Source organism: Stylophora pistillata, chromosome 8 (assembly GCF_964205215.1).
Source record: "Stylophora pistillata chromosome 8, jaStyPist1.2, whole genome shotgun sequence".
Lineage (NCBI taxonomy): Eukaryota > Metazoa > Cnidaria > Anthozoa > Scleractinia > Pocilloporidae > Stylophora > Stylophora pistillata.
The window spans coordinates 16,865,877-16,893,573 of record NC_142526.1 but is presented as its reverse complement, the minus strand read 5'-3'; the positions used below and the strand labels follow the sequence as shown (position 1 = coordinate 16,893,573).

The following is a 27,697-nucleotide window of genomic DNA, read 5'->3' as shown; positions in this document are numbered from 1 at the left end:
TAGCATCTGAAAAAGTTTCAATGTAGATGATTTAGCTAAAAAAGTAAGAAAAAACAAAAAAATCTCAGACACCCTTTTGGACTTCATCATACTTCTGAAATTATCTCCAAATGTCACAGGAATTGACTAAATACAGGCCAAGAATAAACTATTCAAAGATCAGAACTCAAGCCAAAACACTGTACAAGAAAAGCAATTTGAAATTTTTCAGAATGTTGAAGTTTGTTCACATAGATGCATTTCACGCCTGTGAAGGAGGTTGTCCAATCATATTGGAGCAAGCCATTTGACACAGTTTTAACTGTCACTGGTGATCCATGCCAGAATAAAAAGAGCAAATGATGTGTAAGGAGATGGGACATCCAGCAAGGGATGATACTCCCAGCCAATCAGATTCAAAAATCGTATTAAAGTTGTGTTTTTTCCACATTCTAGGATTACTGCACTTACTTTCATTTTGCATTCTAATTGGTATCTTGTGATATTTTCCTTCTCCCTGATTGTTTTTTGTAATTGACTTTGGTTTTGGCTTTGTTTCCATCAATTGGAATGCACTTTATTTCGAAGTATGATGATGTAAGCAATTTCCGGTGGACTTTTTGCAGTGTACGACTATGAATAACCGCTTTGATGCATACCAGAAAAACAAAAAGAAAACTTGCCCTTAAAGATTGCTATAGCAAAAATTAATACTCCAAAAATAAATAGTTAGTTACTGCGTTTGTATAAACATTAGAATCACCTGTGTATCCATTGATATGAATAACCACTTTCTCAAAGATCTTTGGAGCATTGCTACAAAAAAATTTGTTTCAATGTATTAATCAATAATAATTCTTAGATAAAGGAAATCAGTAGTAGTCAAAGCAGTAGTTGAAATTACTCTATAGTAAGATGAAAATGTATAGTCCTGCATGCAGCTGTAATCACAGTAAGGCTACTGTAGTGCATCATTGCTGTAATGGAAAATGCAAGAGTTCTTTGAATTATGAACTATTCAATAATCCAAATATGATTAATTCCTGTATAAACAACTACTGAATTAAGAACTTTTTCCTATTGGAGCTGTGAGCCAAGAATAACACAAGTGAATGGTCGACACAGGCAGATTTGAAATTTTTCAGAATGTTGGAGTTTGTTCACATAGATGCATTTCACGCCTGTGAAGGAGGTTGTCCAATCATATTAGAGCAAGCCATTTGACACTGTTTTACCTGTCACCAGTGATCCATGCCAGAATAGAAAGAGCAAATGATGTGTAAGGAGATGGGACATTCAGCAAGGGATGATACAATATTTTGCAGAATTATTTTGCAGGGATGATATAATATTTTGCAGAAACAATAAAGTACTGTGGTTACACAGCCTCATTTGTACAATTGGAGGGTTGAGAGAATTTGAGAGACTTTATTGTTTATCCATAATTATTAATCAAATAAGAATCATTTTAAAATAACTAATGGACTTAAATAGGTGAAATTTCATTTCCTGGTTTGCACATAATCAAACACCTCTCCAACAAAAATATTTTACAGTTTGGTACAAGTATTACATGATTGTGTATATATTGTTTCAAGTAAACAGTAAAATTATATTAACATAAGATTTCAGATTTTGTAAAAATTAAAAACAATAATAATAATTGAAAAAATAAATTATAACTTACACATCTTGGCACCCTTTTGGACCAATATCCTCTTTAAACTGAACATCTAGTTTCTGTACCTTCACTTGCATATACTCGCCCTAAATGTTTTCAGCATTAACGATACAATGAAAAAAAAAAACTTCACATCTGAATAAAGATACATTTACATATTAAAACACTCGCTTTTCACCCAGCCTAAACAGCTTTTAATACCATTCCTAGCATTGAATTCACCCTCCTCCTATAGGCGGATTCATGCTGACATCATTGTTTACATTTTTGCTCATTTGCATACGGCTTTGCGTATCGAAGGAAGCATGTTAGATACAAATTGACTTCAGGCAGCTAAAGAGCTAGAAAACCTTAGTACATGGTGAAATTTTTAGCTCTTTGGGTGTAATATTCAAGGAGAAATAATCCATCAAAAACTGCAAAATTTCTGGGTGGCAAAAGCGCTAATGAGGTCATACATTCTATATAAAATTTTGAGTTTTTAAACCCGTGTCGCACAAAAAGTATTCAATGCATCTGGCTAGTATTCATTGGCCGAGTTAATCGTACTTTGACCTTTCGATATTCAGAACTGATTTATATTTAGCTCCATCAGAAACTGAATTGCTTATGCTAATGAGGCAAATATTGTAAACAAGGATTCCCCTATAGAATTCTAGCAGAAATATTTTAAGTCGATCCTCATTAGGAATCAAACCTCCACTTTCGGATTCCTTAATTGGGGAGTAATAATATTTTCTTCGTCCACGCTTGTGACAAGTAGAAAAAAAAAAACATCTTTCTTCATTCAATTGCATTGGTGTATCAAAAGGGTAACTTTGGTAAGATTTCCGTATAACCCCATTCTTCATTTATGTATACAGTTAGTTGACAAAAGGAAAATATGGAGAAACGATAGTTTACCTTTAACTTATGCTTCGTTTTAAAACGGTTATACGGAAATCTTTGCCCGAAGAATCTTGGGCAAAGACATGGAGGTGATAACACCCCTAGTTACGGCAGGAGTTCCACTTAACCCCAACATTAATTATGCATGCAGTGAGATAGAATAAATATATGAAAATCATATATTGAACTGCGGTATTTGATACGTATGATGCACGATCCTCGCAGTTGATAGCGCTATTTAAGCAATAGTGAAATTCAGACCTGAAAAAAAAATCAGGCCTGTACGGGACTCGAACCACTGACCTCTGCGATACTAGTGCAGCGCTCTAACCAATTGAGCTAACAAGCCAACTGAGAGCAGGCCGTGGTTCGAGGTCAGTGGTTCGAGTCCCGTACAGGCCTGATTTTTTTCAGGTCTGAATTTCGCTATTGCTTAAATAGCGCTATCAACTGCGAGGATCGTGCATCATACGTATGCATGCAGTGTTGCAAAGAAACCTTTATATTTATTCTTTATGAAATAGAATGCATAATTAATGTATGGGGTTACATGGAACTCTTTCCAAAATGACAGTTTTCTTTTCTCCGCAAAAATGGGTTCTGTCCTCGTGTACCGGTTCACAAGAGCCGATACAAAAGACCGAACAATACACAACAGCTAACCAATGACTCCTAAACAAAGAAAGAACAATGGTAATTCCCTTGTGAACCGGTACACCAGGACAGAACCCAAAAATGAGATAATTTTGCACTTTGAGAACTTACGTGGCCGCTCCAATCGCCTTTAAAGTCTTTTAATGAATCTTTCTTCCTTTTTGAAGCATTTCCTCCCAAATTAAGTGTGGCCATAGTGCAAAAAAGTCGAAGAAACAAAATTCACAACTTCTCTACAACTGCTAAGAAATATTGGAGATTGCGGGAATATGTGCCGCCATTTTTTTAATAAGCTAGTATCCAGACTCTTGACGAAACTCAAACCAAGGTGTCATTCCTGTTGCTAAGCGACATTGTACATTCAAAGGCCGGGGAGCAAAATGTCGGACTTCGAAGACGAGGAGGGAGTCGATGAACCAGTGTTAGATGACGAAAATGACGAGGAAGGAACCGAAGAGGAGGAGGTAGTTTGCTCGCAAAACATTTCCTCTAATTTCTCTTGTTTGCTCTACTTCCAATTTGCCAAAATGAAAGTGGGTCAAGACAACTCATTACACCTATCGAGCTGCTAAGATGCATTTTTCAAATCTTCTCACATTTTGGCGTGATTTTGAACGGATGTTCTTGTGATTTTAGAGACCTCCAGAGAATCCTCTGACGGAGGAAATTTTAGCTGACAGTCTTTCTTTGTTGTGTAAAACGGGAGATGGATTGGCACATGCATATGTAAGACTTGACGTTCACGAAAAGTAAGTCGATCCTGACACTTTATTTCCAAACGACGTCGATACATATATGCATATTCTCCATACTGTTCTCTACACATTGCTTGCATAATATTTTACCAATATATTAGTGCAAGGAGAAACTGCAGGTCCATCACTTACGAAAGTTGAAGGTTTTTAATCTACGAATGCTAACAATTTATCACAACTGGCAGATCAGACTTGTCCACTTTACAGATAATTCTGTGGTTTATCAGAAATGTCTACCCACACTGATACAATTTTACAGAGAATCATCACAAACATTAGGTATCACCTTTTTTAATTGACTGCTCTGGCTTTGCAGTTACAAACAATAGAGAGCACCCTTTACGGCTGACAAAAACTAAATAGCAAAATATGAGAGAAAGGTTAATTATTTTTCTTATGAGTATATACACAAAGAAAAATCCCTCAGGAGGAATTGAATCCCAGACTTCCAAATTTTTTACAGCTGAATCCCTACCACTGAGTGACACTGAACTCTGTGGTAAGCTAACTTATACACTATGTCAACATGTGACGAGTGTTCTGTATGCTTCAAGATCAGCATTGTCAAAAGTATGGTGCATTTGACATTGCAGAAAATTATAATTGAAACTTGACACTCAATATTTGTTTTCCTACAGGGAGCTGACAGATATCAGTATACTCAACTGCTTTATTCATTTGAGATATGTGGTAAGCAATAGCTATTCTCATAAGTTTTTTGTTCTTTGAAATTTTGTACTTGCAGTTGTTGGAATATACTTAATATGCCTAAGTGCCTGCATCTAAAGGAATGTCTTGGTTGAATTTCATACAGGATGTCAGTGGAAATCAGTTAAAGGATATTTCTTCACTTAACTCATTAACTCACCTTCTTACACTGAAAGCAGACAGGAATGCCTTGCACTCAGCTAAACTTGATGAGGTTGGTAATGAAAATAATAAATAAAAAATATGAGGATTTGGTGGTTTCCATTGAAATGATTCTGAGCATTTTGTTACAATACCTTTTGTAATTTTCATGTTTATCTTTTCACAGCTACCATATCTACAAATTGCAAGTTTTACTAACAATAATATTATGGATACAGAGGGTATCAACCATCCTTTGTTAGAACATTTAAACTTATCATGTAAGTATTTGCACATGAGTGCATAATTATGTCAGTAGTTATTTCTATTGTCTTTATATTTAACAAAATGCAATAAGAATGTCAGTGTCACACTCAGCTGTGCTCAGTGTGCTATCCTGTTGCTCTTACAACATTTTGACATCATCTGTGATCTACAACACTGAACAGACACACGTACAACAGCATGGAATCTATTTGATTTATATGATAATATATAAAGCAAAATGTTCTTCGTAGTAATTTCCTCTTTGCGACTGTCCTCCAATGGAACAATTTAGATAAAGGAACTAATCAAATGCAGGTATAATTCACCTTTCAAATAAAACCCTTTTATTCGTCATCATTTGATTATATAGCATTATGTTTCATGTACATTGTATGCTGTTTGGAAATTAAATTAATTTTACTCCCTATGACTTGATAATTTGAACATGCTTGTAAACATGCATGGATATTTCTAACTCTTTGGCCCCTAAGGATGATGGGATGTCAAGGGTTGCTGTGATTTTTGCTTCCCTTTTTGTCAAGGAATTCTTTTAAAGTTTTGTTCTCAATAACTTTTTTGGAACTACAAATAATCAAGAAATATACAGTTTTACAGTCAATATGGCATCTGAGGGAGAGGATCAGACCATTTTTACCTTTAAGGAGACAATGTGAAATTAGTTGGACTTATGTACTGTCATGTTCTTTAACCCTGAACTAGTCAATGAGATAGTAGAAATAACAGGCTTTGATCCAATCAAGTTGGGCAGACTCAGGGTAATGGAGCTACGTGGTAATAAACTCATGACCACCATGGGACTGTCAAGTCTTCCTAACCTAAAGGAGTTATACTTGGTAAGATTTAATGTTCTATACACATTTTTGGTCCTGAAATGACTTTAAAGCTCTGTTAATTGTTATGCTTATGAGAGTGAAAGGAGCATTATTATCCAACTCTACTAAGCAGAGTACAAATATTGCGCAATTCAATTACAAATATCAGGCAATGATTGGAAAGTTGATTAGTAGTTTGGGGCTGCGTCGGTGGGGGTAATGAAATAATTTGAATATACAAAGTTGAAATGGTAAATTGGCCACCGTTACGATTATAAAAGCTTACGTTTCAAGCATTAGCCCTTCGTCGGAGCAAATAAAGGAATTGTGGGTTGTGTGTGCTTTTAAAGGCAGAAAATGGAACTACATCATTGGTGGGAACATGGCAACAAGAAAAACACGAATAAATTAGTTTTTCTCGTTGCCATGTTCCCACCAATGACGTAACTCCATTTTCTGCCTTTAAAAGTACCCACACCCCACAATTCTTCTATTCGCTCCGACAAAGGGCTAATGCTCGAAACATCAGCCTTTATAATCGTAACTGTGGCCAATTTATCATTTCAACTTTGTTGATATACATATATTCAAATTATTTAGTTTGTATAATATTTGTAAAAAAAAAACTGTTTAACCAGTCACCTGTACATGCTACCCTTCTTTCTCTGCTTTACAAGAAATGTGCATCAAATAAAGGGTAGCTGGTCAACTCACGCACAAACTAACTTGCACACAAAAATGAACCAACTCGTACATGTAATGAACCAACTTGCACATATCAATAAATACACTTGCACAGTCACTTAATATCATCTTCCTTATACACTCATGAATACTGCTTATTTTGCTAGATAAACATTACTAGGTACATGAAAATCACCAAGTTGTTTTGTGTAAGCTTTGCATTTTGGATCAAACAATTATCGGCACAACATGCTCGATCTACCCACAATTGACTTAACCATTGTAAGCTCATCAAAATGATAGTATAGCTTGTAAAGATACCCAGCCATACTACACAACAAAATGTCCGATGAGATATAATTTATGTCCTTACAGATTCATCCTTCATCTTGTAAAATATAATACATAATTTTAGAATTTCTAAAATTTTCAAGTTTCTCATTTACAATCTATTTTAATTCTCTTTAACTATAATTCCATTCATTCTTGGGCTAGTATTGCCTTAAATATGATGTTTTCTTCTTTTAATGAAATAAATTTTTTAAAGTCATTTAATTACATGAAACCTTGACAAAAAATGATACTCAAAATATAGTAACCTAGTGTATTTAACTGGCAATTAAATTTCATCCATTTCATATACTTTAGATAATTCTTCTCTTTTTCAAAATAGATTCATCATTATTGTTTTTAAAATTAGTATTATTTTTGTTATTATTACATTGTTGTTTTATTATTATCACTGCTATTATCATCATCATCAGTTTTAGAGTTGTAAATCAATAATGTCATTATTAACTTAGCTAAATCATTCTTAGGCTGCAAACACCATAAGAAGTCTTGAGGGGCTGGACAGATTAGAACATCTTGCCAGTTTACATCTCCGTGACAATCAGATTGAGAATTTGGATGGCTTTTCAGAAAACATGAAAAACCTTCAGTACCTGAATTTGAGGTAACAATGAATCTCTTTCATGTACTTGAAGAACACTTCAGAGAAAAAAAATAACATGATTTAAATGTTGTTGTTAATAATGCCATGGAATTCCTTTCTTGACACCTGAAAGCTCCTTTACAAATTAGATTAATTTCTTCACTTAGCAGGCCATTTTGGTGATATAGTTATGTAGGAAATATTTCATAGAAGATAGATTTTGGGACATAGCATGGTGTATACTGTACTTTTACACTTCTCCTTATGTCAGCATACATGACATGCATGGTTGTAATAGCAATGAGAGGAAAAAATAAATGCATCTTAGGATTTTTTGTTAGTAATACGTGACTGTAGAGAAAGTGATACAGTTACAAGAGTTTTTCAAGATCAGAATCACAACTGTTATCAATCCATAAAAAGTTTCAACATTTTTCTTGTAAATTATAAACTTTTCAATGAAACCCTCTTAAAACTTATAATAATATGTGCTCTAAACTTCACTGGAGTCCACCAAAAGATCAAACATTAGATGTTCCTTTTCTCTTCTTCAGGGGTAATAATGTCACAGACATGAAGGAAATTGCCAAACTTAAATGTTTACCATTGTTAAGGGCATTACTTTTAATGGGTAAGTAAACCAATTATTATATCACTTCATACAAAGGTCCTAAAGGGCTTCACAGTAATAAAAATAAAAGAAAACTTAAATGAAGATATAAAATATCCTTCATAAAGAAAAGTTTTCAGAGATGACTTAAAGTTACTAACACTGGATCTACGCTTAAGGTGGCTGAACACAGTTTTTGATACCTTTGTTTCTTTCACCATTTTCTCTAAAACCCTTAATCTCTCGGTCCCCAAAACTGGTAGCAAGCAAGTTAACAACACAAACTTTGTGTTTTTGATAGTGAAGCTGATGTATGTGCCATTGCTATGGCAACATGAATAGATATAACCAGGCAATTAAAATGGGTTCTGTTTCTTTGTAGAAAATATAATCATTAGATTTTCTTTATAATAATTTGCATGCAACGAGCTTGTAATGATACTCACAAGTTAACACCATTTTGCTGACAATTTAACAGAGAGATCTTTAATTATCCCTTGTCGAAGGTTCACTCGATTTTCTAGAATTTCTTTTGTTTAAAATCAATTTTTTTTTAAATACTCCAGTTACTAATTTCCTAAAGTATTTTCGTGCCAAATTTCGTGAAATTCTAATGAGTGGTTCTCAAGAAATAGGCATATTTCTGAGAAAGCAATTTCCCTTTCAATCACAATTTTTTGACTTACTACGCATGCGCTGCATTTAACTGGGTTCTTTTGGTAATGACGAAAAAGCCGAGAATTGCTTGGTTCTTTGCACCATTAACTTTTCTAACATATCTTTGTAATAAAAGATTAAAGCCTTCAATACACTGTGCCAACTATAGAGAAAAATAGCACAGATAGTGCAGGTACATGTTGATTAAATGAAATGACTGCTCTATTGATGGTATGTTTGTTTTTTGCAATCCCTGTGCGTGTGCTGAATTGCATCAGCTAAAGCACATGAAAAAACTGTGTTCAGCCACCGTAATATAACTGGAAAGACAGTTCCATAGCTGGTGGGCACATACAGAGAATAAAGGCTGATAGTTTCTAAAGAAACTGTTTGGGGCTGCGTCGGTGGGGGTAACGAAATAATTTGGATATATCAACAAAGTTGAAATGGTAAATTGGCCACTGTAATGATTACAAAAGCTGACGTTTCGAGCGTTAGCCCTTCGTCTGAGCTCCAACGAAGGGCTAACACTCGAAACGTCAGCTTTTGTAATCGTTACGGTGGCCAATTTACCATTTGAACATGCAGAGAATGTTTGGTCTCCATAAGATTTTAGATGTGATGGAGGAACTTGAAGTTGAAAACTAAAGGATAATACCTGCTCTAAACTCCACTGTTAGGAGTATATATATGGATGATACCGATGACACACATACTTGTGTCAATAATGTGAAATCTTAAACCAGTCAAGAGTTTGTTCTCAGTTACCTTAACCATTCCAATCTTCATTTTATTATTCTAATAAGGCATTAGTTTCAATAATGGCACTGACGTGAAGGTAGGGAGGGGCTACAAGAAGTTTTGCAGGGGGCTTTGTCATGTGCTGTTGCTCAATTACATCTCCCCTACTTTGCCTATTTTGTTTCCCTCTCCCCTCCCCCCTTCAGATTCTGTTTAAGTATTTATTCCACACACTGGATTGTCAGTGTTGTGTTGAAAAATGCTTAGAGGTGAACTGACTTAATTGGTGGCCATATAAAAATTTTGCTGCTGAAGAAATTGTTGCCTTCCTCTGTAGCTACCCTTACTGCTGCATCTTTCCTCTACTACCACTGATAAGGAAATTTGACAACATAAAAACTGTTTTCTACATTTTACCTCCATTTCTCCGTGGAAACTAAAATTAATATTTTTCACTGTCCTGTAAAATGGGTGTAACTTAGTCACCTAATAAATTTTAACAATAATAAAAATGCTTGTCAATCTCTGTAGAGTGCCCAGTGTCAGATGAGGATGATTATCGTATAGAAGTGCTGATAAGCCTGCGGCGACTAGAAAGGCTTGACAAAGACGAATACACAGATGATGAGAGACAAGAGGCAGAAGAGGTCAGTAACTTATATACTTGTTCTTACCATCTTTGGATCCGTAGAAAGCAACACTTGACGTGCACTAAAGTACACAATAACTAGTACAACCTCCTGGCAAAGATTCATCAATATTCATTTTAAATTCACAGATTTATGAACAGAGAAGACAAGAGGAAGCATTAGCAGTAAGTACCACCGTAAAAGAGCGTTTGAACCTTTTTATTTAACTTTTAATCAGCTCTTCCATGAATCTCAGACAATTCAAATTATTTGACCAAAAAAATGTACGGTTTTTTAATGTTTTCATCATTCACATTTTTTTTTTACAGGCAGGAACCCAAGAAGTCATTCACACAGATGAAGATGACTGATAGACTGTCTAGTTTTTAACACTGTTGTGCAATATTCATTCTATGAACCATTGATTGATTAATACTACGGACCATAAGTGTGAAGTTGTGTTGTATTTTGTGTTCTTGCACTCTTCAACAGTCTCAAGTAAATTGTAAATACAGATCTACAAGATGACCCACTGTAAAAAAATTCTGTCAGTAAAAAGTTTTTGCTTCACATTTTTAATATTATTAATGATTTTTTTCCTCTAACTTTTTTCCTCCTGAAGACCCATTTGTAAGGTATCAATTTTTTTTAACAATTCAAATATGTTGAAGTTGCAAGTTCAACTACATGTCTTGTTGTCCCAGTCATAGTCTCCCAACTAATATCAACCTCTCTGTTTAACAAATGGTAAACACCACAGCGTACACTATTGAGTTATGGATGCACGCGGGAGGTTGCTAAGCATGAAAGAAGCGTAAGAGTCGCTCGAGGCGATAGCCGAGAGCGACTCTAGCTTCTTGAGTGCTTAGCAAACCTCCCAAGTGCATCCATAACTCAATAGTGTACGCTGTGGTGTTTACCATTTGTTTTATAACATAACATTGATACATTGTTGCTAAAGAGTTCCCTTTTATCTAACAAATCTTACGCGACCAGAAAAAAACAAGCGCGCGCGGAAAAATAGTCTTTGCATTTGCTCACGTCAGCAGCGTACACCCATGGGCAAATGGGGGACGCTAAATTGACCAATCAGAGCGTGCGCTTTACTTTGGTTATGTTATAATTTTGAATTGTTTTACTAATAAAAGCAAATTAGTGGCCTGTTGTAGGATATATCTGAGTTGTTTAGTGTGTAAGCTATGACTTTGATGTCTGTTCAAATACTAAAGAACATTTTATAATTTGTGGTCATCTTTTGGTGTTTATGGACAGTAAATAATGTCACTTAAGAGCCTGTTCTCATTCAAATTTAATTTCAAAATAATAAGTGAGTAATTGGTTGAAAAGACTTTGCTTATTTCTGTTCTTGTTTTTCAAAACACCATGGACATTACTTCTCTTCACCATTAGTACAACTTACATTCAGTTTAAAATTCAGTGAGTACTCTCATTTTTAATGGTGACTGTTGTACAAGGTAACAATTTAATAATGTATACCTTATCTGTTGTCATTGAATTGTAAGGAGTCATTTAGTAAACATAGTATTGTGTCTACAACATTCACAGAGAGGAAAGTGTAGAGGAATAAAGGAGCAACCATAATGGTTGTCATAGTCTAGCTATGTTTTTTTTCCTGAAATTCCTCACCATGGCCACTTTATGATGAATTGATTATGGCAACTCTGACAAATACAAAATGGACATAGTTATTGACATTACCATGTTTACCATATCCAGAATGGTCGACAAAGCATATTAGAGGCTGTGTCTCTGGTTTTTTGTAAAGATCAATTCTGCTTCAATCAATAATTTAGTTATTACTTAAATTATAAATTTATAACTTTCATATAATAACAACATATCTATTCATGATGATTTTGACTGATGAAAGCCCAAACTTGTTGTTACAGTTCATCCTTGGAAGCTCTCCTAGCACATCGAAACATGATGTTGTCAGAGCCAGCATCTGCTGTGTTACCCATCCTTCAATGTACAAAAGTAACCAAATAATGTATAAGTATACAATGAAATATCAAGAATATCCCAGAGCTGTAGAGGCATGTTTCAGCTTTTAACTGTAGCTTACACTTTGTCTACCAACAATTCGAATTGAGGCTATCTTTTCTTTTTGATTCTTATCAAATCTATACATCTCTCATTTGTTCTTTTAGTGTTGCAAGTCTTTCATATGGATCCTTTCTTTCTGCTCATGTTTGTTGTATATGGGGGTGACCGTCTCGGTTCTCCCCCATCCTAGCATTAGCACTGCACTGATGAGGCCCAGAAGGCCGAAACAGTACTGTCTGCAGTTAGTTATATATATATATATATATATATATATATATATATATATATATACATTTATTAAAAACTGGATCATTGGATAATGCAATTCAAGACTTTTTATTGGCTTAGCCATTATGGTATATGAGCCAATATACCATAATCTACAAATATGGCAAGCGTACGCGTGTGCTTAGAATCAAAAGCGAGCTAAAAAATTTAAGATTTGGTAGAATTTGTCTAATATCTTGGGGGCGTTTTTAATAAAACAATTATTCCACTCGCGCTTGTTGGGTATGAGATGATTATAGCCAACTCGGCACTACGCGCCTCGTTGGCTATCTATCATCTCATATCCAACGCGCACTCGTGGAATAATTGTTAAATATATATTTTGGACTGGCCTGGAACATAACGTCATGGGGACAGGGAGCCTTGAAATTAATCATGTTTTTGTGTAGTTTTATATGGCTAAGAAATACAGTAACCTTTCTATTTGAATTAGAAGGATCCTTGTTTTTCTGTCCTTCCTGGCCACTTTTGAATTCATCCCTAAGCTGAGATCATTTTGTGAAGTCATACCACATAATGTACCATGTCATGGAAAGGGTTTAAGTTAAGCTAACCAGGCACACTGTATTTACCTTGTAGTGACAGTGACTTTGTGATTGTTTTTACCATCAGCAGTATCTATGTATGATCCTCCCCTCAATACGTATTTGATCTCTTGTCCTTTATCTTCAAATCTGTCAGACACCCACTCCCAGGCATTACCCAACATATCATACATTCCTATAGAGAAAGTGAAAAAATTATAAAGAACAATCAAAATGGACCAGCGCTTAAGTCTATCTTTGTAACACCCACACTAAACTTTGCTTGCATTAAATTAAGATGGTCTGCAATTTTCATTATATTACTGAAAGTTGCAGTAACAGCAAAATGTAGAATTAACAAAAAAATACTTCTGACAATTGTTTGGTACTTTTGTTTGCACAAGCATACATCTAAAAAAGCTTTCAGCCAGTTCTTTACAATATTATTTTTACTGACAGTATATTGTCTGGCAAAGAAATAGTACAATTTCACTGCAAGTATAAAGTAACTTACCAAATTTGTTCTGCACAGGAAAGGCATCTACAGGACCCACACCAATGTGACCATCCTCCTGTGTGTTTTTATCAGGAAACTCTCCCTGCAGTACACAAGGAAAATGTTTAGAGCATTCTTAAAATGAAACTTCTATGGTTCTGTGAAGTTGACTGGACAAACACAATATGATTACATCATCTAACTGTGAGAGTACCAAATGATTTTGAAATCTAAATAGTCTGGTTCTGAAATAATTCATAACAAAAGAGTGGTTTTTACTACACATAGAAAGTCATTGTCTTTTGTAGGCCTGGCAGTGGAGTGGCGTATAAACAGAATACCATGAGAATTGCACAAGTAACTGCACCTGCCAGATGTTCATGCGGTCTTCTTCAAAGGTTGATCCCCATGGATACTCTTTCTCTGTCAAGAAAAAATCCAATGAATTTATTTGAAACTTTTTCTGCGATGTTAATGTGGAACTGATCCATTGTAGCATTGCCCTCTGACTGTCACAATATCTCTCAAGCAAAGAATCATCATTCCTTTAATTTTACTACTTTCAGGTATCTTGTGAAGTAATAGAACTAGTAGGGTTGCTAAAGAATCACAATTGTCAACTTTTAATTATTAAAGAACAAAAGTGAGATTTTTTGTACAGAGGGCAACATACATTAATCTGATTAATCTGAGAGACTCCACTCACAAACCCAAATCATCAAGAGATGTTGCAACATGCAGATCACTGGAATCAGAAATTTCAATCCCAGAGATGGTTAGTGCCATGGTGTTTTGTTGTGGTTAGTGATGTTTCACACATCACTATCATGTACACTTTTGAATGCTTGACCAAACATCACCCAACCAGCCCCAAAACTTATTAGTGTATTAGTGCACAGTAGTAGTATAAGTGTATTAGTGCACAGTAGTAGTAGTCTTATTAGTGTAATTACACAGAAGTAGTAGTAGTAGTAACTGTGTTCTTGAAAACAAAATCCCTCTGATTAATTTTACCACACCTTTTAGGCCTCCTCTTGCAGCAAATTCCCACTCAGCCTCTGTAGGCAGCCGCTTGCCCATCCACTCACAATATGCCTTAGCATCATTATAGCTAATGTGAACAGCTGGATGTGATAATTTCTCTTTAATTGAGGTACCTGGACCTCCTGGCTAGGCATGTGAAAAAATTCAAAAATCACTCAAACTTATCCAACACTTACAAGCTAGAGAAAGATGATGAATGTTTGTCACAAGAATGGAATTGAAGGATTTTTGAGGATTTGAACCTCTACTTGTTCTGACTTTTTGGTTGGATGCTTAGTTTGATATTTATTCAAGAACCTTATAAATCTCATGGACATACCTGTCTCCAGTATGCCTGCTGCACTGGTAACCACCATGGAGCTCCCTAAAAGAAATGTAATAAAGGAGGCACACATGTATTTGCATACTTCAAGGGGTGGGCAATCAAGCAGCCTGCAATCAAGCTCTTTTAGACAAAATAGTCTGTGGAAGGACGTGAATCACCCAAATGATACCTCTAAGACAGATTGGGAGACTTACTACAATCCTGAATGTCAAACGTGAAGTGGACACTAAATAAAATAAACTTCCTTGGTTTACGAAGTCCTTTTTTTATTTTAGCTGGTCTTCTTTCACAAAGAATGAAATGTTTCTAAAATCTAGCCACGATGTTACGGGGATAAAATTCAAATTTTTTCTTGGACAGGGGAGAACAAAAGGAGGCAAAAACCAATACACATACGTAAAAGAAACTAACAGTCGACGGTCTAGTCGACGGCAGGTACGAATAATATAAAAATATAGATTACTGTGTCCGAAGAATTATTTGTCAATAGACCACTAATTTTTGAAAGGGAAAAAAATATATTCGTGGAATGACAGGAAAGCTAACGTACAGCTCCTGGAAACTTTAACCCTGGGAATCCCCCGTGAGTTTTTACTTTTTAGGTACAAAATTTCTCCAATTGCCCCTTGTTTTGAAATAGAGTGTATCAATACTTACCGGGACAGACTGTGTGATCTTCGATCGGACTTTTTCTGGTACAAAAGTACGAAACACGAAACTCCACCCAAACCTCTCTGCTTCCGTCTTGAATTTCTTGGCGCGGATAAACTTCCGAAAATTTTCGTTTGTTACTGGATACTTATCAATCACAAATGGTTTAACCCCAACATTCTTGGCTGCTAGTTCTCCACGTTTCGGATCAGCAGATGAACTACCCATACGAAATTTCCCACCTGATAGAGTAACAGTTTCGGTAAAATCATCACCAGTAGTATAATAAACTTTTCCACCCGATAAAAGTACCAAGTAGAGCCACGCGATTGCAGCCGTCCGCGTCGACATGTTTTTACAAGGCGTTGCGTGTGATACCCGCAAAGGGGCTGGTACTAGAAGACTGGATGTCCTCAGCCGGGGTGGCTAGGGGACCATTAGACTCCCCTTAATCCACTGTACTCGTCAAGTAAAAACGACTAAGTGGAAAATTCTGGAAATATATAAAAATTGTGCATGAAAAACCGTGAAAGGTAATGATAAAATAATTAATGAGACAATGATTTTTAAATAATGAGTACTTTCTACAGGCTTAAATTTCAATTTCTTAATTACTTTGAAAAATTCTAGTGTATTGACCACCAGTTGGAATCATAAACAAACTGTGGTGCTGTATTGGGGGTAGGGGTATTACAAGATAATTTTGTTTTAAAAAATAATCCTAAAGGCCAATAAGAACAAAAGAAAGTATCCTATAATGATGTACTATGTATATGTGAACGATCCTTCGCAGTAAAGCACTATTTGAGCAATAGTGAAAATCAGACCTGAAAAAAATTTCAGGCCTGTACGGGATTCGAACCACTGACCTCTGCGATACTAGTGCAGCGCTCTACCAATTGAGCTAACAAGCCAACTGGGAGCAGGCCATCAAATTAATTCGACATAAACCCGTAGATGATAAATCAAACAACAACAAACATATGAAACATATGTATGAACTGCGGTTATGAGACGTATATGTGAACGATCCTTCGCAGTAAAGCACTATTTGAGCAATAGTGAAAATCAGACCTGAAAAAAATTTCAGGCCTGTACGGGATTCGAACCACTGACCTCTGCGATACTAGTGCAGCGCTCTACCAATTGAGCTAACAAGCCAACTGGGAGCAGGCCATCAAATTAATTCACTATTGCTCAAATAGTGCTTTACTGCGAAGGATCGTTCACATATACGTCTCATAACCGCAGTTCATACATATGTTTCATATGTTTGTTGTTGAATGATGTACTATGTTGAATTTTTATTGTTGTAAATATGTAGAAATCTTGCATTTGTCTTCTTGTAATTAGTTATGAATTTAGTCTTATTGTTTGTACACAACCACATCAGCTTTTGCTGAATTTTTTATCGTGTTTAACTAAATGCTGTTGTTGTTGTTGTTGTTATCCCAAAGGACCAATGAGAACTCTGAGCAATCACAGTACAGGTAATCTGCCTGAAGAAGCCAAAAACATCAGTAATCAAATCATACTTGTTTTAGTCTTGAATTTTATTGGTTAAGAGAGTGACACACATTGCCAAGTTTAGTGGGCCAACAAAAGAGCAAAGGTATCAAAACCAATGCAATTCAAGATTCAGTACTGGCTACACCCAATTGTAAATTATAAATTAAAATAAATACCACACAGAGTTAACTTGTTGTCACATTTGGTTCTGCAACAATAAAAAAAAAAATTTTCTGATTCTCACTTCAAAATAGCAAATGAAGCACTTTATTATGCTGGATATAAGCTGGTGACAAAAATCAGTTCGGCTTCCTGAGTTTTTAAAAAACCAACATTTTCCAACTCTTGGAGATTTTCTTAAAAACTTCATACTCACCTTAAGAGCTTTACATCTTAGCTATGTGTTTATTTTTTGAAAAATCGTTTATAATAGTTTAGACTGTCAGTGATAGTGATATGACTAATATTGGGTTTTAAATTACAGTAAGTAAGCTGTTCGATCTAGCTTTAAAATACAGGTGACTGCTCATAATTGTCCCCTACTTTATCTTCCATAACTTCATTGCTTAATAATTTAAGGCCTAACTCCTCAAATGTTCTTGAACTGGTATCAAATAACCAGTCATCTATTTGGTCTCTTATAGGATAACTTGACTGCACACCATGCACTGATACAGTAATTGTTGCAATATGCACTGCTCTTGATACTATCTCAGAGAATGAAAGCTGAGGAAAACGTGACAAGTAGAAAGATAATGCTCCTGTTAAGGCATCCCCAGCCCCAGTTGTATCCACTGCTTCAACTTTTGATGTTCTAGTATGTGTCATCAGTGGAACTGAAAATAATAATATACATATCATATATCCATAAGTAACCAGCTAACATAAGGGATAATGCAATGAATTTCAGGGGAATAAACAAACTCCTTCTACCAAGAATTAAGATAGCTGGGAATAATTAAATCTTAATTGGTCCCCTAAGGCATGGATTACTTTACAAAAAACATCAGATAGGCTAATTTCAAAATGCAGAACAGAGATTCAAACTATAATAAGAGTCATTCCATTACTTAGAGATTTGTCTTCTGTTCTAGAAAATTTTCCATTTTCTTTCTGAACCAACTTATCTATTGTTGTATTTATATAATTACTTTTTTTTTACTGGGATCGTGCAGGCTCAAACAGACTGAGGGCCAAGTAAGGTTGTTGTCAATGCTATCATTCAATTTGTCATGAAATTAGAGAAAAAACTCACTCTTGTGGTCTAAAGTCACTACAGAGGAGATGGCTCCTTTTGATCCAAGCGTCAGCACTATATGTGAAGTGCCCCTCTTGTGAAGTTCAAAAATTATCTTTTTTACTCCTTCAGAGTCACTTGCTGAGATGCTTGTTAAGCTTTCACCTTCTTCCTTGTTAAGAACTAAAACATCAGTGTTCACATAAACATCATTTGGCACAGACTCCAATTTCGGTGAAGGATTAAATAAAGTTACACTGCCTAATCTTTTCCCATATTCCAAAGCTGCTGCTGCAATCTTCAGAGGTATTCCCTTATCACAAACCATAACTGGACAAGATCTTATAACAGTTTCTGCTGCCATGATGTCCTCAACTGTAAGATGCCTGTTTGCCCCTGCCATACTTATGAATGCTGGCTCCCCAGCATTGTTAACAGCTGAAAAAAGGGAAAAAAGATGCGCTGTATCAAATAATGTAAACTCATTAAAAGAAATTTAAATTTCAGACAAAGGCTAGTTCACCCCTTTCAAACCCCAGGACAACTAAGAAAAGAAAAAAATTCTTTACAAGGATTCATATACCCTATGCACAATATACAGATATGTTGGTTAAATCATTCTGACAAGCTAATAAAAAGCTCGTGCACATGTAGAAAGAGATGATAAAAGTTGAGGAAAAGTCTTACCTATGCTAGTGAGCCCTGTCTCTGCTTTATTAGTGGCCGAAATGAAATCAGTGTTCACTCCAAACTTCGTAAAATTCTGTATTGTGTCTTTCCCAAACTGATCGTTGCCGATCTTTGCAATCATTGTTGTTTTTGCCCCAAGTTTCTGAGCCATGACACATTGATTGGCTGCTTTGCCACCAAAGTCTAATTGAAATTTTGTTCCTTTCACTGTCTCCTTAAATTTTGGAAAATGAGGAACATAACATATCAAGTCAACAAAGCAAGATCCAACGACAACAACATCGAACGCTTCGTCCGCCATATTGACTACGAACTAATTCGCAGACTTACTGGAGACCCCAGAGTGTTATTTTACCTTTGTCGCTTTTCTTACATTCTAATGCATTTCAGCATGATATGAGCAAGTTAAGAAATACTTTCATTCATTTTACATTAACAGCATTTTGAGCTTAAACATTTGAAAGGACCATGAAATAAATGGTTCAATTTTGTTCATCTTAGCCTACCCCTGGTAAGTAAAAAAATACTCTCTCTGCACACGTTTGTAGCGCAGGCTCAAATGCACACATGTCGCCATATTTGCTGTTTTGTGTAGATCTTACATCGATCCTTTGTCTGTTTTTATCGTTGTCAGTTTCGCCTACAATGAATTTCGTTCCTCATCTGTCACTGTTATCCGACTGAACGCATTCCTAATATGTAGCGCTTCTAAAAGTTATGGAGATGGTGGCGAACACGCTTCACCTTGATCAAGTTGGCCGTGTGTCTAAACGCAGTGCATCACCGAGAATTCTGACACATTTCGTGGAAGGATTTGTCATACAAGAAAGCAACTATCCCTTTACGGTAAGCCCAATCTCTGTATGAAAAGACACATGTCATGCAGAGATGTGTCGAATTTCAATTCAGTGAGGTCTTTATCACATTTAGGTGGTCACATTCATTGTCCGATAAGTTATGGTACACGTACTTGCGTTTGCTTCATCGATCTTAATTGTCTGCCAATTGCACAAGTTCGTTTAGAGAGAAATGATCTGAGCTATCGCGTGATATTAGGTTTTCTTCTTTTTGTTTTTTTATACTTGTTATACCACTGTCGTGTTTGAAGAAAATTGACTGACTTGAATTGTACTTTACGGTGGCAAACCAGAATTTAATGTACAAAGCACGCGCACCTTTGAGTACTTGCGCATATTTATAAGTAATTGAAAGGTTGAAGGCACTTTGACGCGATAAACCGGCAATGTAGTTTTCAATGATGGTATTACCTGATTTTGTGACAACAGAGACCATTCCTATTTAGTTTCATTAGACCAAAACCAAAATAATCACAACTGGCAATTAGGACTAAGAAAAGTATATTAAGGAGCCAATTAGTACAAAAGTTAAAGTAAGCAAACTGCTTGTGACGCAGTGGAACAGGCCTTATCCATGAGTTTGCACTGATCACTGCTTGTTAGACAGTTAGCATCACAGACCAGAAGTCCAGTAAATTTATCACAAAGTCCAGTAATACCACATAACTGATAATGTGAACTAAATGCTGAGTGCAGTCAACAGTTCTCAGAGTTGAGGGCCATAGTAGTATTTTAGTGGTCATGAAGATGAAAACTCTTGGTATTGTGAATTTTACTAACACAAACTCCATTCACTTTGACCCTTTAGTCTGGAAATGACACAGAAGAAATTAACCAAAACCAGTTGAATGGAAATCAAAATTATGAGAATGGAGACATTGATATGGAAGCTGGATTTGAGGGTATGTCTAAACTGAATATAAACTAAAATATCAATACCCCTCTCACAGTGGATTTTTAGTTTTAGCCCCTAAATCAGCCCCTCTGGAATTTCCAGGCTGGTTTCACAAATTCCTGTTTAAATGTCACGTCAACCTGTAGCAACCCTTGCACTTTCCAATAAACATTCATGACTGAGTGTAAATTTATTTTGGAAGCAGCACACATTATCTTCCAAAATTCATTGGTTGTAATCTACTCAAATGTGCCGACACTTTGGTAAATCCAACACAATAGGTGACTGTGTTTACTTGTATACTTCGCTATTATGTTGCATTCTCTTAGATGATAAAAAGACTTTAGTTGCATCCAGAAGTACACTGCAAAACTGTATTTCCTTGAATAAGCACCCATGCTGTGATAAGTACCCTCCCCTGTAAGTGCCCACCCACAAGGCCATTATGTCAAACAAGTGCCCCTCTCAATCAAGCCCCTCTCAAACAAGCCCCTCTCAATCAAGCCCCTCTCAATCAAGCCCCTTTCAATCAAGCCCCTCTCAATCAAGCCCCTTTCAATCAAGCCCCTCTCAATCAAGCCCCTTCCATCCTCCCTCACTTACAAGGCACAATAGATCAAGAAGAATGCAACGAACTGCATATCATTGACAAGAGTGATCTCGAGGATGTCAAAATAATCAATATAATATTTAAAAACAATCATGCATGCTGATACATCTTTGTGTAAACTGAATAATGGGAGTGCAATACACTTGTTACCAACTACTGTTTTAACAAGCAGACAAAATTATGAATATTGACTTTGCGTCTACTGCAATGATATGCCCCTCCTTTTTAGCTGAAATTCTAAATACTGGTAAGAAGGTGGTGATTATTGGTGCAAATACAGTGTGTATTTTAATTGTCCAAAAAATGCTATCGGCTGTTACCAACCACCCTGAAACGTTGCTTCTCTTGTCTTAATTCAGCTGAGAGCCCATCAAGTAATGACGAAGCTTTTAACGATGTGTTTGTAGAAGATTCTAACATTGGACACTGTGAACAGTGTGGCTCCCTCACAGAAGTGAATCATCACCGCGGACCAAAGAGGTTCTGTTCAACTTCATGTGCAAGAAGATATAGTGTAAGCTGCTCACGTAAAATGGTAGCATTTCATGCTCGTAGCCAGGGTGGACGACACTCCAGTGCAAAATCAGATCATAAAAAGTTGTCATATTCCTTACCCATGGTGAGTTCAAGTGATTTTTGTGATCAAAATCACTCACCACCCATTCATTTTGTTACTTCCCTTTTTCCCTAAGGCTAAGATCCATTCCAAACAAGAAATTAATTCAAAAAGTGTCCAAAGCAGCATTAAAACATTTTACTTTTAGAATTTGAATTCCATCCTGTGCGCACTCTGAGAAGAGCATAAATGAAGAATCATTAACTTAACTAAATTTCTTTAAAGATGTTCTCTGTTAAATGTCTTTATTTCAACATTGTTCGTGCCATTTTAATTCTTGAAGTTACTGTTTAAACACTGTTGTGCGTGTATCAAGCTAGTCTTTTATAAAAGACTTAAGTAGATTTAATTTGTCCTGAGGGAGTTGTTGATCTTGTTAGAATGTCTGTCATTTCACCAAATAATACCTGCAAAACACACAATTAATTAACAAATCAACAGAATTTCGACTACTGTGATGACAAATTTAGTTGTGGATAAGTGTACAGACCATACTAAACCACTGTTGATTTATTTTTAGCCACAATATTGACGTCAAATGCAACAACTCTGTCAGTGCATGGAACATTGCATGACACATTGATGCGAGCAACCTTATCTGTACTCTTGCTGACAACAGCAAATTGTGGCAAAAAGTTGCTTTTCTTAAATGTACATAAACTCTCCTTGAGGGTTTTACACATGCAACTGTGATGCATATTGTGTGGTGAGACCAAACAGCCAAACAAGTAATTTTTTGCGAACAACACTGGAAGGAAATTCCTTGAATAAATAATGGTTTTAGCACTATGTTATAAAGATTTTTTACTTGATGGTTGTGGAAAACCTCAAAAAAGCTTTGGATAAGTATGTGAACCTCAGGAATTTTATAAGGTTGAAAAACTTTGGAGCCTGTTTTCATATTGCAAAGAAAAATTGATAAAGGTGTGCATGTTACTATCCACAACAACTAACCTGTTTAATACATCCTGTTTAATAAATCCTGTCCATTAAATCTGAGTATGTGTTATTCTCTGTTGTTTAATTCATAGTATTATGAACAACAAGCAGGTCCATATATGGTGGATGCCTCAATTCAAGTAAATGAGTTTGGTGAGTAAAGCGTTTTTTTTTTTGTCTTTCTTCTAAATAATTTTGCTGGTCACTCTTAGTGTAATTCAAGAACCTCATCTACAAGGTGGGTACTTGAAGTTAATGGTAATTTAAAGCTTGATGGTTGAGCCTATTTGCACACTCACTTCCATACAGATTGATTAGAGACATTAAGAATCAATCAAATTGTGAAGGACGTAAAGAAATTACTTTGAACGCTCTGCAAGGGCTTAAGCCATGAAGCTATATCCCTTCTTTGGATTTTAACCTGCGTGTACCACTAACTTGTGTGGACTACAGACATGGTCAAAGGTCAAACTCATCGAATTTTCGGCTTGTTTTCTCGCCCGCAGTCTTCGCGCGGTTACTTTCTCTCTTTCTTATTGCTCGACCTTGGAACTTGGTAGAACGGTTAATCAGCTCTCAGTGTGTTCGAATGTTAGGAAAGCTGTCAGTTTTTAATAAGTTGGTGATAATTTAGACGGAAAATGGATGAAGCTCACTAATATGGTTGCGCGGCTATATATTTGCATGGTGAATTCTTGAGTACATGATCGTCGTCTGCTCTCTTTTCTGTAGTGACTTAACAGAAATTGATTTTAACCAGCGCTGCAAAAAAGTAGAGATGCTAAATATTTGTTATCTTCCCCAAGTTTTCTCCATTTAAAAAAAAAAGTTTAATTTTGCGCATAATTTAACCCAATCGCATAATCTTCGATTCTTGTTTGAAACTCCAAACATTCTTTTCGTTATACGACATTTAATTTACTTTTAACGATGCCCTGATCATGTCAAAACCAGTTTTAAACCATGTGCTTGTAAATGGTTGACTGAATATACTACTTATTTTGTTCGTATCCACGGCAATGTATCGACATCAGTTGGAATGCCATTTCTTCGTCAAGTCTTAGTTAGTCATAACCGATGCATTAAAATAATTGTGATCCTGGCTTTCTAATATCACAACGGTGGGGGCATTGTAGCGTTAACGAAGCCACTTAGTTAACTCAAGAAAGTAAAAAACGTTTCAAAGATGGGAAATGAATTGTCAGATCGAAAGGCTAAGGCAAAGGCTGCAGATATCTCTCGAAACGGCCCGGATGGTGAGTCGAAGAAAACCGAGGAGGGAGATCAGACAGGTGCTTATTATCTGCGTTAGCTGTTTACTGTATTTTCACAGCACCCTCATTTAAAGTAAACGAAGAAAACGCTTTGGCCAGATTAACTTCCTTTCGATGCAAATACACCGGTCTTAAACATTGCTTAGGTAGGCGTGATTTATGTCAAGAGAGAAAACTGTGTTTGGTTCATAATGAAGGTATGGGAAACATGTGCCCGACAGTTAAGTAGTGTTTACATATTCGATTTAGGTCAATTCAGTCGTCAACGTTAATGTTAGAGGTTTGAAATATTTTCCGTTTTAAATGTAACGTTGCCGTTTTTAGTCTCACGCATAGACTGGCGAAGCATGCACTCTCGGATTATTTAAAGGTAGTAGCCTCCTCTCCGAAGATGTTTTTACCTGGAAAGACAATGACATAAAACTGTTTAAAAATGCGCAGAAAATTATCTAAACATGATGCATAAACACTTCTGTTTGTCAAGTGCTTTGGTGTAGAAGTACTAGAACTTGCTTAACAGTTTCATTTCAAAGCGTCCCTGGCCATCATTGACAATAAAGTTACATTTTCAACAAAATAACTGAGGCTTGAGTTAAATAATAATAGTAATAATAATAACACCTTTATTTAGACACGATAATGTTTGAAGCAGAAATTAAGGCGATATTTGGCAACTTCGTATTCGCTAATATCCTCTTTTGTTCAATATAACAAGTTTTTCGTAAAATCACACCGAAATTGCGACCGATGGGAATACTTGAACTGCGATGAACGTGTAATTAACGACAAAAACAAAGTCTTGGATGTAAATTAAAGAATATCGAACTAGAGTGATACAATTTTTACAGGTGTGGGTGACAAAGAGTAAAAAAGAACCGTGACCAGTAGGGGCCCGTGTCTCTAAAGACCCGGTACTTTACGAACCCGAAAAGGTACTTTTTGTGTGTTTCATTGAAGATTAAGATAAAGAAATTTGAACAATAAAGAAATCGGGTCACGAAACAGAATGGTAGGAATTTTTGAGCTAAAACACAGACAGTTCCTCCCTAGAATTAGATTTAAAGATACAACTTCGGGTCTGAAAAGTTACCGGGACTTTTGAGAAACGTACTCCAGATCAAGACCATAAACATTGGTCCTCATTAAAGAACACTTTGACTGTCATTCGTGCGCTGACTCAGGGTTACCGGGGCATAATTATTTGGTCTTAGTTTTCAGAATATTAAAATTCTGAACATATACGGGAATGCAAGAACATACCATAATGTTTAAGTGCACGGAAGGGAAAGCATAAAAATTGATTTGTATACGAATTATGTACGGCACCATACACTTACGTCTTTAACATAGGAAAGCTCTTGACACTAACTGTCAAATGCTGGTGGTAAGTTCAGGCTTGCCTAATTCTTCTTCATTATCAACGATTGTGTCTCTAGTTCCAATGTCATTTTATTTCCCTTACCATTAAAACAGACACAGTCCACCCACTAAACTTTGACTGGACACGCAGCGATGTGGAACCGCTGTGGTTGTATGAACATGTCGAAGCCGCAAAATGGAATGTAGAAGAAGTGGCTGCCTTCGTAAAGTGAGTACCAACTGTTGAAACGCTGCTATCTAGCACTGAAATATTGTTTTATTTAGTGACAAATTTATGCCTCTGTAATTTTTGCCAAACCAGTTCTACCATCGGTCAAAATTATAAGTTTTACTGATTGTAAACCATTCGAAAGTCCTACAAAGACTAAACAATATGAAACGATGACAATGAGAAAAAAGTCACATGGCAAAAGCCGATCGACACAAACAACTGTGCAAGGTGACATTCTTCCTGAATTGATTTTCAGGTGGTGATTCCAAGCTGGAAATCATTGTTATTCCATTTAGCCGAAGCTGTAATTACTAAATAAAGACCGTAAGAAGTTGCTCTGAGCGACTTGGAAACTCAAAAATTCTTAAAACTTAAGGACTCCATATATTTTTCTGGGTCTGCCAGCTAAACTTTACTTTTCCTCATTCTGACTATCTCAGATATGATAAAGCCACAAGGTTCACGTACGTCACGAAAGTGCAAGCATACGCGCGTTCACCACTAAATTAGCCGCGAAAACATGAACTTGCCGTGTTTGACTGACGAAACCCTGACGAGTCAGCTTGCGCTAGTATTGACATCGGTCTAATACTCGAAACGCTAGCTTTACAAACTCTTTATGGTGGCTAATTTACGTTATCAACTCAGTTGATAAAACCGAATTTTCTTGTTAAACCCACCATGGACGCAGCATCGTAGTTTCCTTAAGAACTTTCCCTCTCTATGTAGCTAGCCTATGTCTTCTCTTACCGTGTATATATGAAGCCGCTCATGGAACAAAATGATGCAACATTGTGATGTTCTTCAACGAGCTTGACTAATTAGCTTGAAAGGCGTAGCTGTTTTACCTCATCCTTCATTTCTTGCCATGATACGTTTTGTTATTTTTCTCAAGGTCCCTGAACGGTTGCTCTGAGTATGCGGACTCGTTCGTGTCGCAAGAGATTGACGGACAGGCGCTGATGCTTTTACGTGAGGAACATATGGTGGTCGCCATGCACATGAAGCTAGGTCCTGCGCTCAAAATTGTCGCCAATGTCAATGCCATGAAACGGGAAGCTCTTAAGGAACATCAGTAATTTTTATTGGATATGCAAAACGTATTTATTTAACTGAGCAAAAGATTCTCAGAGGCGATGTCTTATAAGATTAAGTGAGGGTTTTTGTAGGATAGTGTCAGTTTCCTTGCGATTAGTGGAAGGATGAAAAATACTACGCTTATTTGCCTATAGCAAGCATTTATCCTGTGCTAATTGTATCGTAATTGGTATTTCTCGAGCTGAAAACCAGCAGTGGTTAGGAGTTCTAAATTAGTATTTAATCAGATATGTGATAGCTCGTTCACTTGCTTCCCCGTTAATGGCCTCCATAAGAAAAGCGAAAGTTTACGACTAGGTACATGTATTTCATTTGGTGTTATTTATAAGAAGAGGACATGGATATCAATAGAAAAGTGTTAACATAAGTTTTCCCAGCTGCATTACTAGTATAGTTGAAGAATCCAGCTCTTCTTTTGTTAAAAGTCGTCAGCAGTGTCCCGGCTGTGACATTTCTTTACCGGTAGCTATCCATCAAAACAGAAAACAATTGAACTAAACAGTATGAGAAAAGCTGTAGATATGTAAAATTACCTCGGAAAACCTTAGTCATGATTTTAAGTTAGAGACTCGCTTAATTTCTTGAAATTCCAAGAATACACCACGTTGGTGTGTCGATAGTATCTTTCCATATTTCCGAGAGTAATTTAAACTGAGAAAGTGGAAAATAAATAAATAATCGTTCGTGCTCAATGGTGATGAATTTTCTCCTATATGTCGTACATGTTCCGAAGTTCGATTAAAATATATTAAACCTATCCGCAGGGATCAAGTTTCAATCTATTAACCTTATGAAACGTATTTCACTCTACTTGCATTATATTTT

The 27,697-nt window shown here is 36.1% G+C and overlaps 5 protein-coding genes and 1 long non-coding RNA gene across 8 annotated transcripts in view; 3 read left to right on the top strand and 3 right to left on the bottom strand.

Moving 5' to 3' along the window:
• LOC111328259 (translesion synthesis protein REV1) overlaps positions 1–3,513 on the bottom strand; it is an 18,651-nt gene extending 15,138 nt beyond the window's left edge. The window contains exons 1-3 of one of the 2 annotated variants that reach the window (XM_022932654.2): positions 3,314–3,513; positions 1,667–1,746; positions 743–795 (exon numbers count right to left, since the gene is read on the bottom strand). In XM_022932654.2, the coding sequence (XP_022788389.2) occupies positions 743–795; positions 1,667–1,746; positions 3,314–3,397 (217 nt within the window). In that variant the 5' untranslated portion in view covers positions 3,398–3,513. The remainder of the gene's footprint in view (positions 1–742; positions 796–1,666; positions 1,747–3,313) is intronic. The other variant, XM_022932653.2, reaches the window with a different exon arrangement.
• A 2-nt stretch (positions 3,514–3,515) lies between these two features.
• On the top strand, positions 3,516–10,731 carry LOC111328260 (leucine-rich repeat-containing protein 23). The gene is made up of 11 exons (XM_022932655.2): positions 3,516–3,666; positions 3,839–3,951; positions 4,596–4,647; positions 4,772–4,879; positions 4,994–5,087; positions 5,794–5,927; positions 7,409–7,545; positions 8,079–8,155; positions 10,064–10,179; positions 10,311–10,346; positions 10,491–10,731. The coding sequence occupies exons 1-11, from the start codon at positions 3,583–3,585 to the stop codon at positions 10,530–10,532; spliced, it is 993 nt and encodes a 330-aa protein (XP_022788390.2). The 5' UTR covers positions 3,516–3,582; the 3' UTR covers positions 10,533–10,731.
• LOC111328270 (inactive C-alpha-formylglycine-generating enzyme 2) lies at positions 10,365–16,056 on the bottom strand. Its single transcript, XM_022932664.2, has 7 exons — positions 15,563–16,056; positions 14,900–14,944; positions 14,556–14,706; positions 13,904–13,959; positions 13,555–13,639; positions 13,089–13,236; positions 10,365–12,144 (listed from the first exon to the last, which is right to left on the bottom strand). The coding sequence occupies exons 1-7, from the start codon at positions 15,905–15,907 to the stop codon at positions 12,066–12,068; spliced, it is 909 nt and encodes a 302-aa protein (XP_022788399.1). The 5' UTR covers positions 15,908–16,056; the 3' UTR covers positions 10,365–12,065.
• LOC148725250 (uncharacterized) lies at positions 13,231–14,194 on the top strand. The gene is made up of 2 exons (XR_015990813.1): positions 13,231–13,740; positions 13,845–14,194. It is a non-coding gene; the product is annotated as an uncharacterized LOC148725250 (long non-coding RNA).
• Positions 16,057–17,090: 1,034 nt separating the features above from the next.
• On the bottom strand, positions 17,091–19,466 carry LOC111328269 (ribokinase). The gene is made up of 3 exons (XM_022932663.2): positions 18,990–19,466; positions 18,321–18,740; positions 17,091–17,901 (listed from the first exon to the last, which is right to left on the bottom strand). The coding sequence occupies exons 1-3, from the start codon at positions 19,291–19,293 to the stop codon at positions 17,573–17,575; spliced, it is 1,053 nt and encodes a 350-aa protein (XP_022788398.2). The 5' UTR covers positions 19,294–19,466; the 3' UTR covers positions 17,091–17,572.
• Positions 19,467–19,556: 90 nt separating this feature from the next.
• On the top strand, positions 19,557–27,629 carry LOC111328271 (polyhomeotic-like protein 1). Of its 2 annotated transcripts, none has more exons than XM_022932665.2 (6): positions 19,557–19,838; positions 20,658–20,751; positions 21,714–21,973; positions 23,002–23,062; positions 25,657–25,771; positions 26,670–27,629. In XM_022932665.2, the coding sequence occupies exons 1-6, from the start codon at positions 19,710–19,712 to the stop codon at positions 26,851–26,853; spliced, it is 843 nt and encodes a 280-aa protein (XP_022788400.1). In that variant the 5' UTR covers positions 19,557–19,709; the 3' UTR covers positions 26,854–27,629. The 2 variants fall into 2 exon arrangements, with proteins under 2 accessions (XP_022788400.1, XP_022788401.1); XM_022932666.2 differs by having other exon boundaries at positions 19,563–19,838; positions 21,714–21,868.
• The last annotated feature ends 68 nt before the right edge of the window (positions 27,630–27,697 follow it).

Excerpts from the sequence above, each read along its gene's own strand:
- LOC111328270 (XM_022932664.2), bottom strand. The coding sequence starts at position 15,907 with ATGTCGACGCGGACGGCTGCAATCGCGTGGCTCTACTTGGTACTTTTA. Across the intron at positions 14,945-15,562 it reads AGATCACACAGTCTGTCCCG|GGAGCTCCATGGTGGTTACC; the intron begins GTAAGTATTGAT and ends CATTTCTTTTAG. Across the intron at positions 13,960-14,555 it reads TGCAAGAGGAGGCCTAAAAG|AGAAAGAGTATCCATGGGGA; the intron begins GTGTGGTAAAAT and ends TTTTCTTGACAG.
- LOC111328269 (XM_022932663.2), bottom strand. The coding sequence starts at position 19,293 with ATGGCGGACGAAGCGTTCGATGTTGTTGTCGTTGGATCTTGCTTTGTT. Across the intron at positions 18,741-18,989 it reads GACAGGGCTCACTAGCATAG|CTGTTAACAATGCTGGGGAG; the intron begins GTAAGACTTTTC and ends CCCTTTTTTCAG. Across the intron at positions 17,902-18,320 it reads AGTGACTTTAGACCACAAGA|TTCCACTGATGACACATACT; the intron begins GTGAGTTTTTTC and ends TATTATTTTCAG.
- LOC111328260 (XM_022932655.2), top strand. The coding sequence starts at position 3,583 with ATGTCGGACTTCGAAGACGAGGAGGGAGTCGATGAACCAGTGTTAGAT. Across the intron at positions 4,648-4,771 it reads TTATTCATTTGAGATATGTG|GATGTCAGTGGAAATCAGTT; the intron begins GTAAGCAATAGC and ends AATTTCATACAG. Across the intron at positions 8,156-10,063 it reads AAGGGCATTACTTTTAATGG|AGTGCCCAGTGTCAGATGAG; the intron begins GTAAGTAAACCA and ends CAATCTCTGTAG.
- LOC111328271 (XM_022932665.2), top strand. The coding sequence starts at position 19,710 with ATGGAGATGGTGGCGAACACGCTTCACCTTGATCAAGTTGGCCGTGTG. Across the intron at positions 21,974-23,001 it reads TGTCATATTCCTTACCCATG|TATTATGAACAACAAGCAGG; the intron begins GTGAGTTCAAGT and ends TTTAATTCATAG. Across the intron at positions 25,772-26,669 it reads GAAGTGGCTGCCTTCGTAAA|GTCCCTGAACGGTTGCTCTG; the intron begins GTGAGTACCAAC and ends ATTTTTCTCAAG.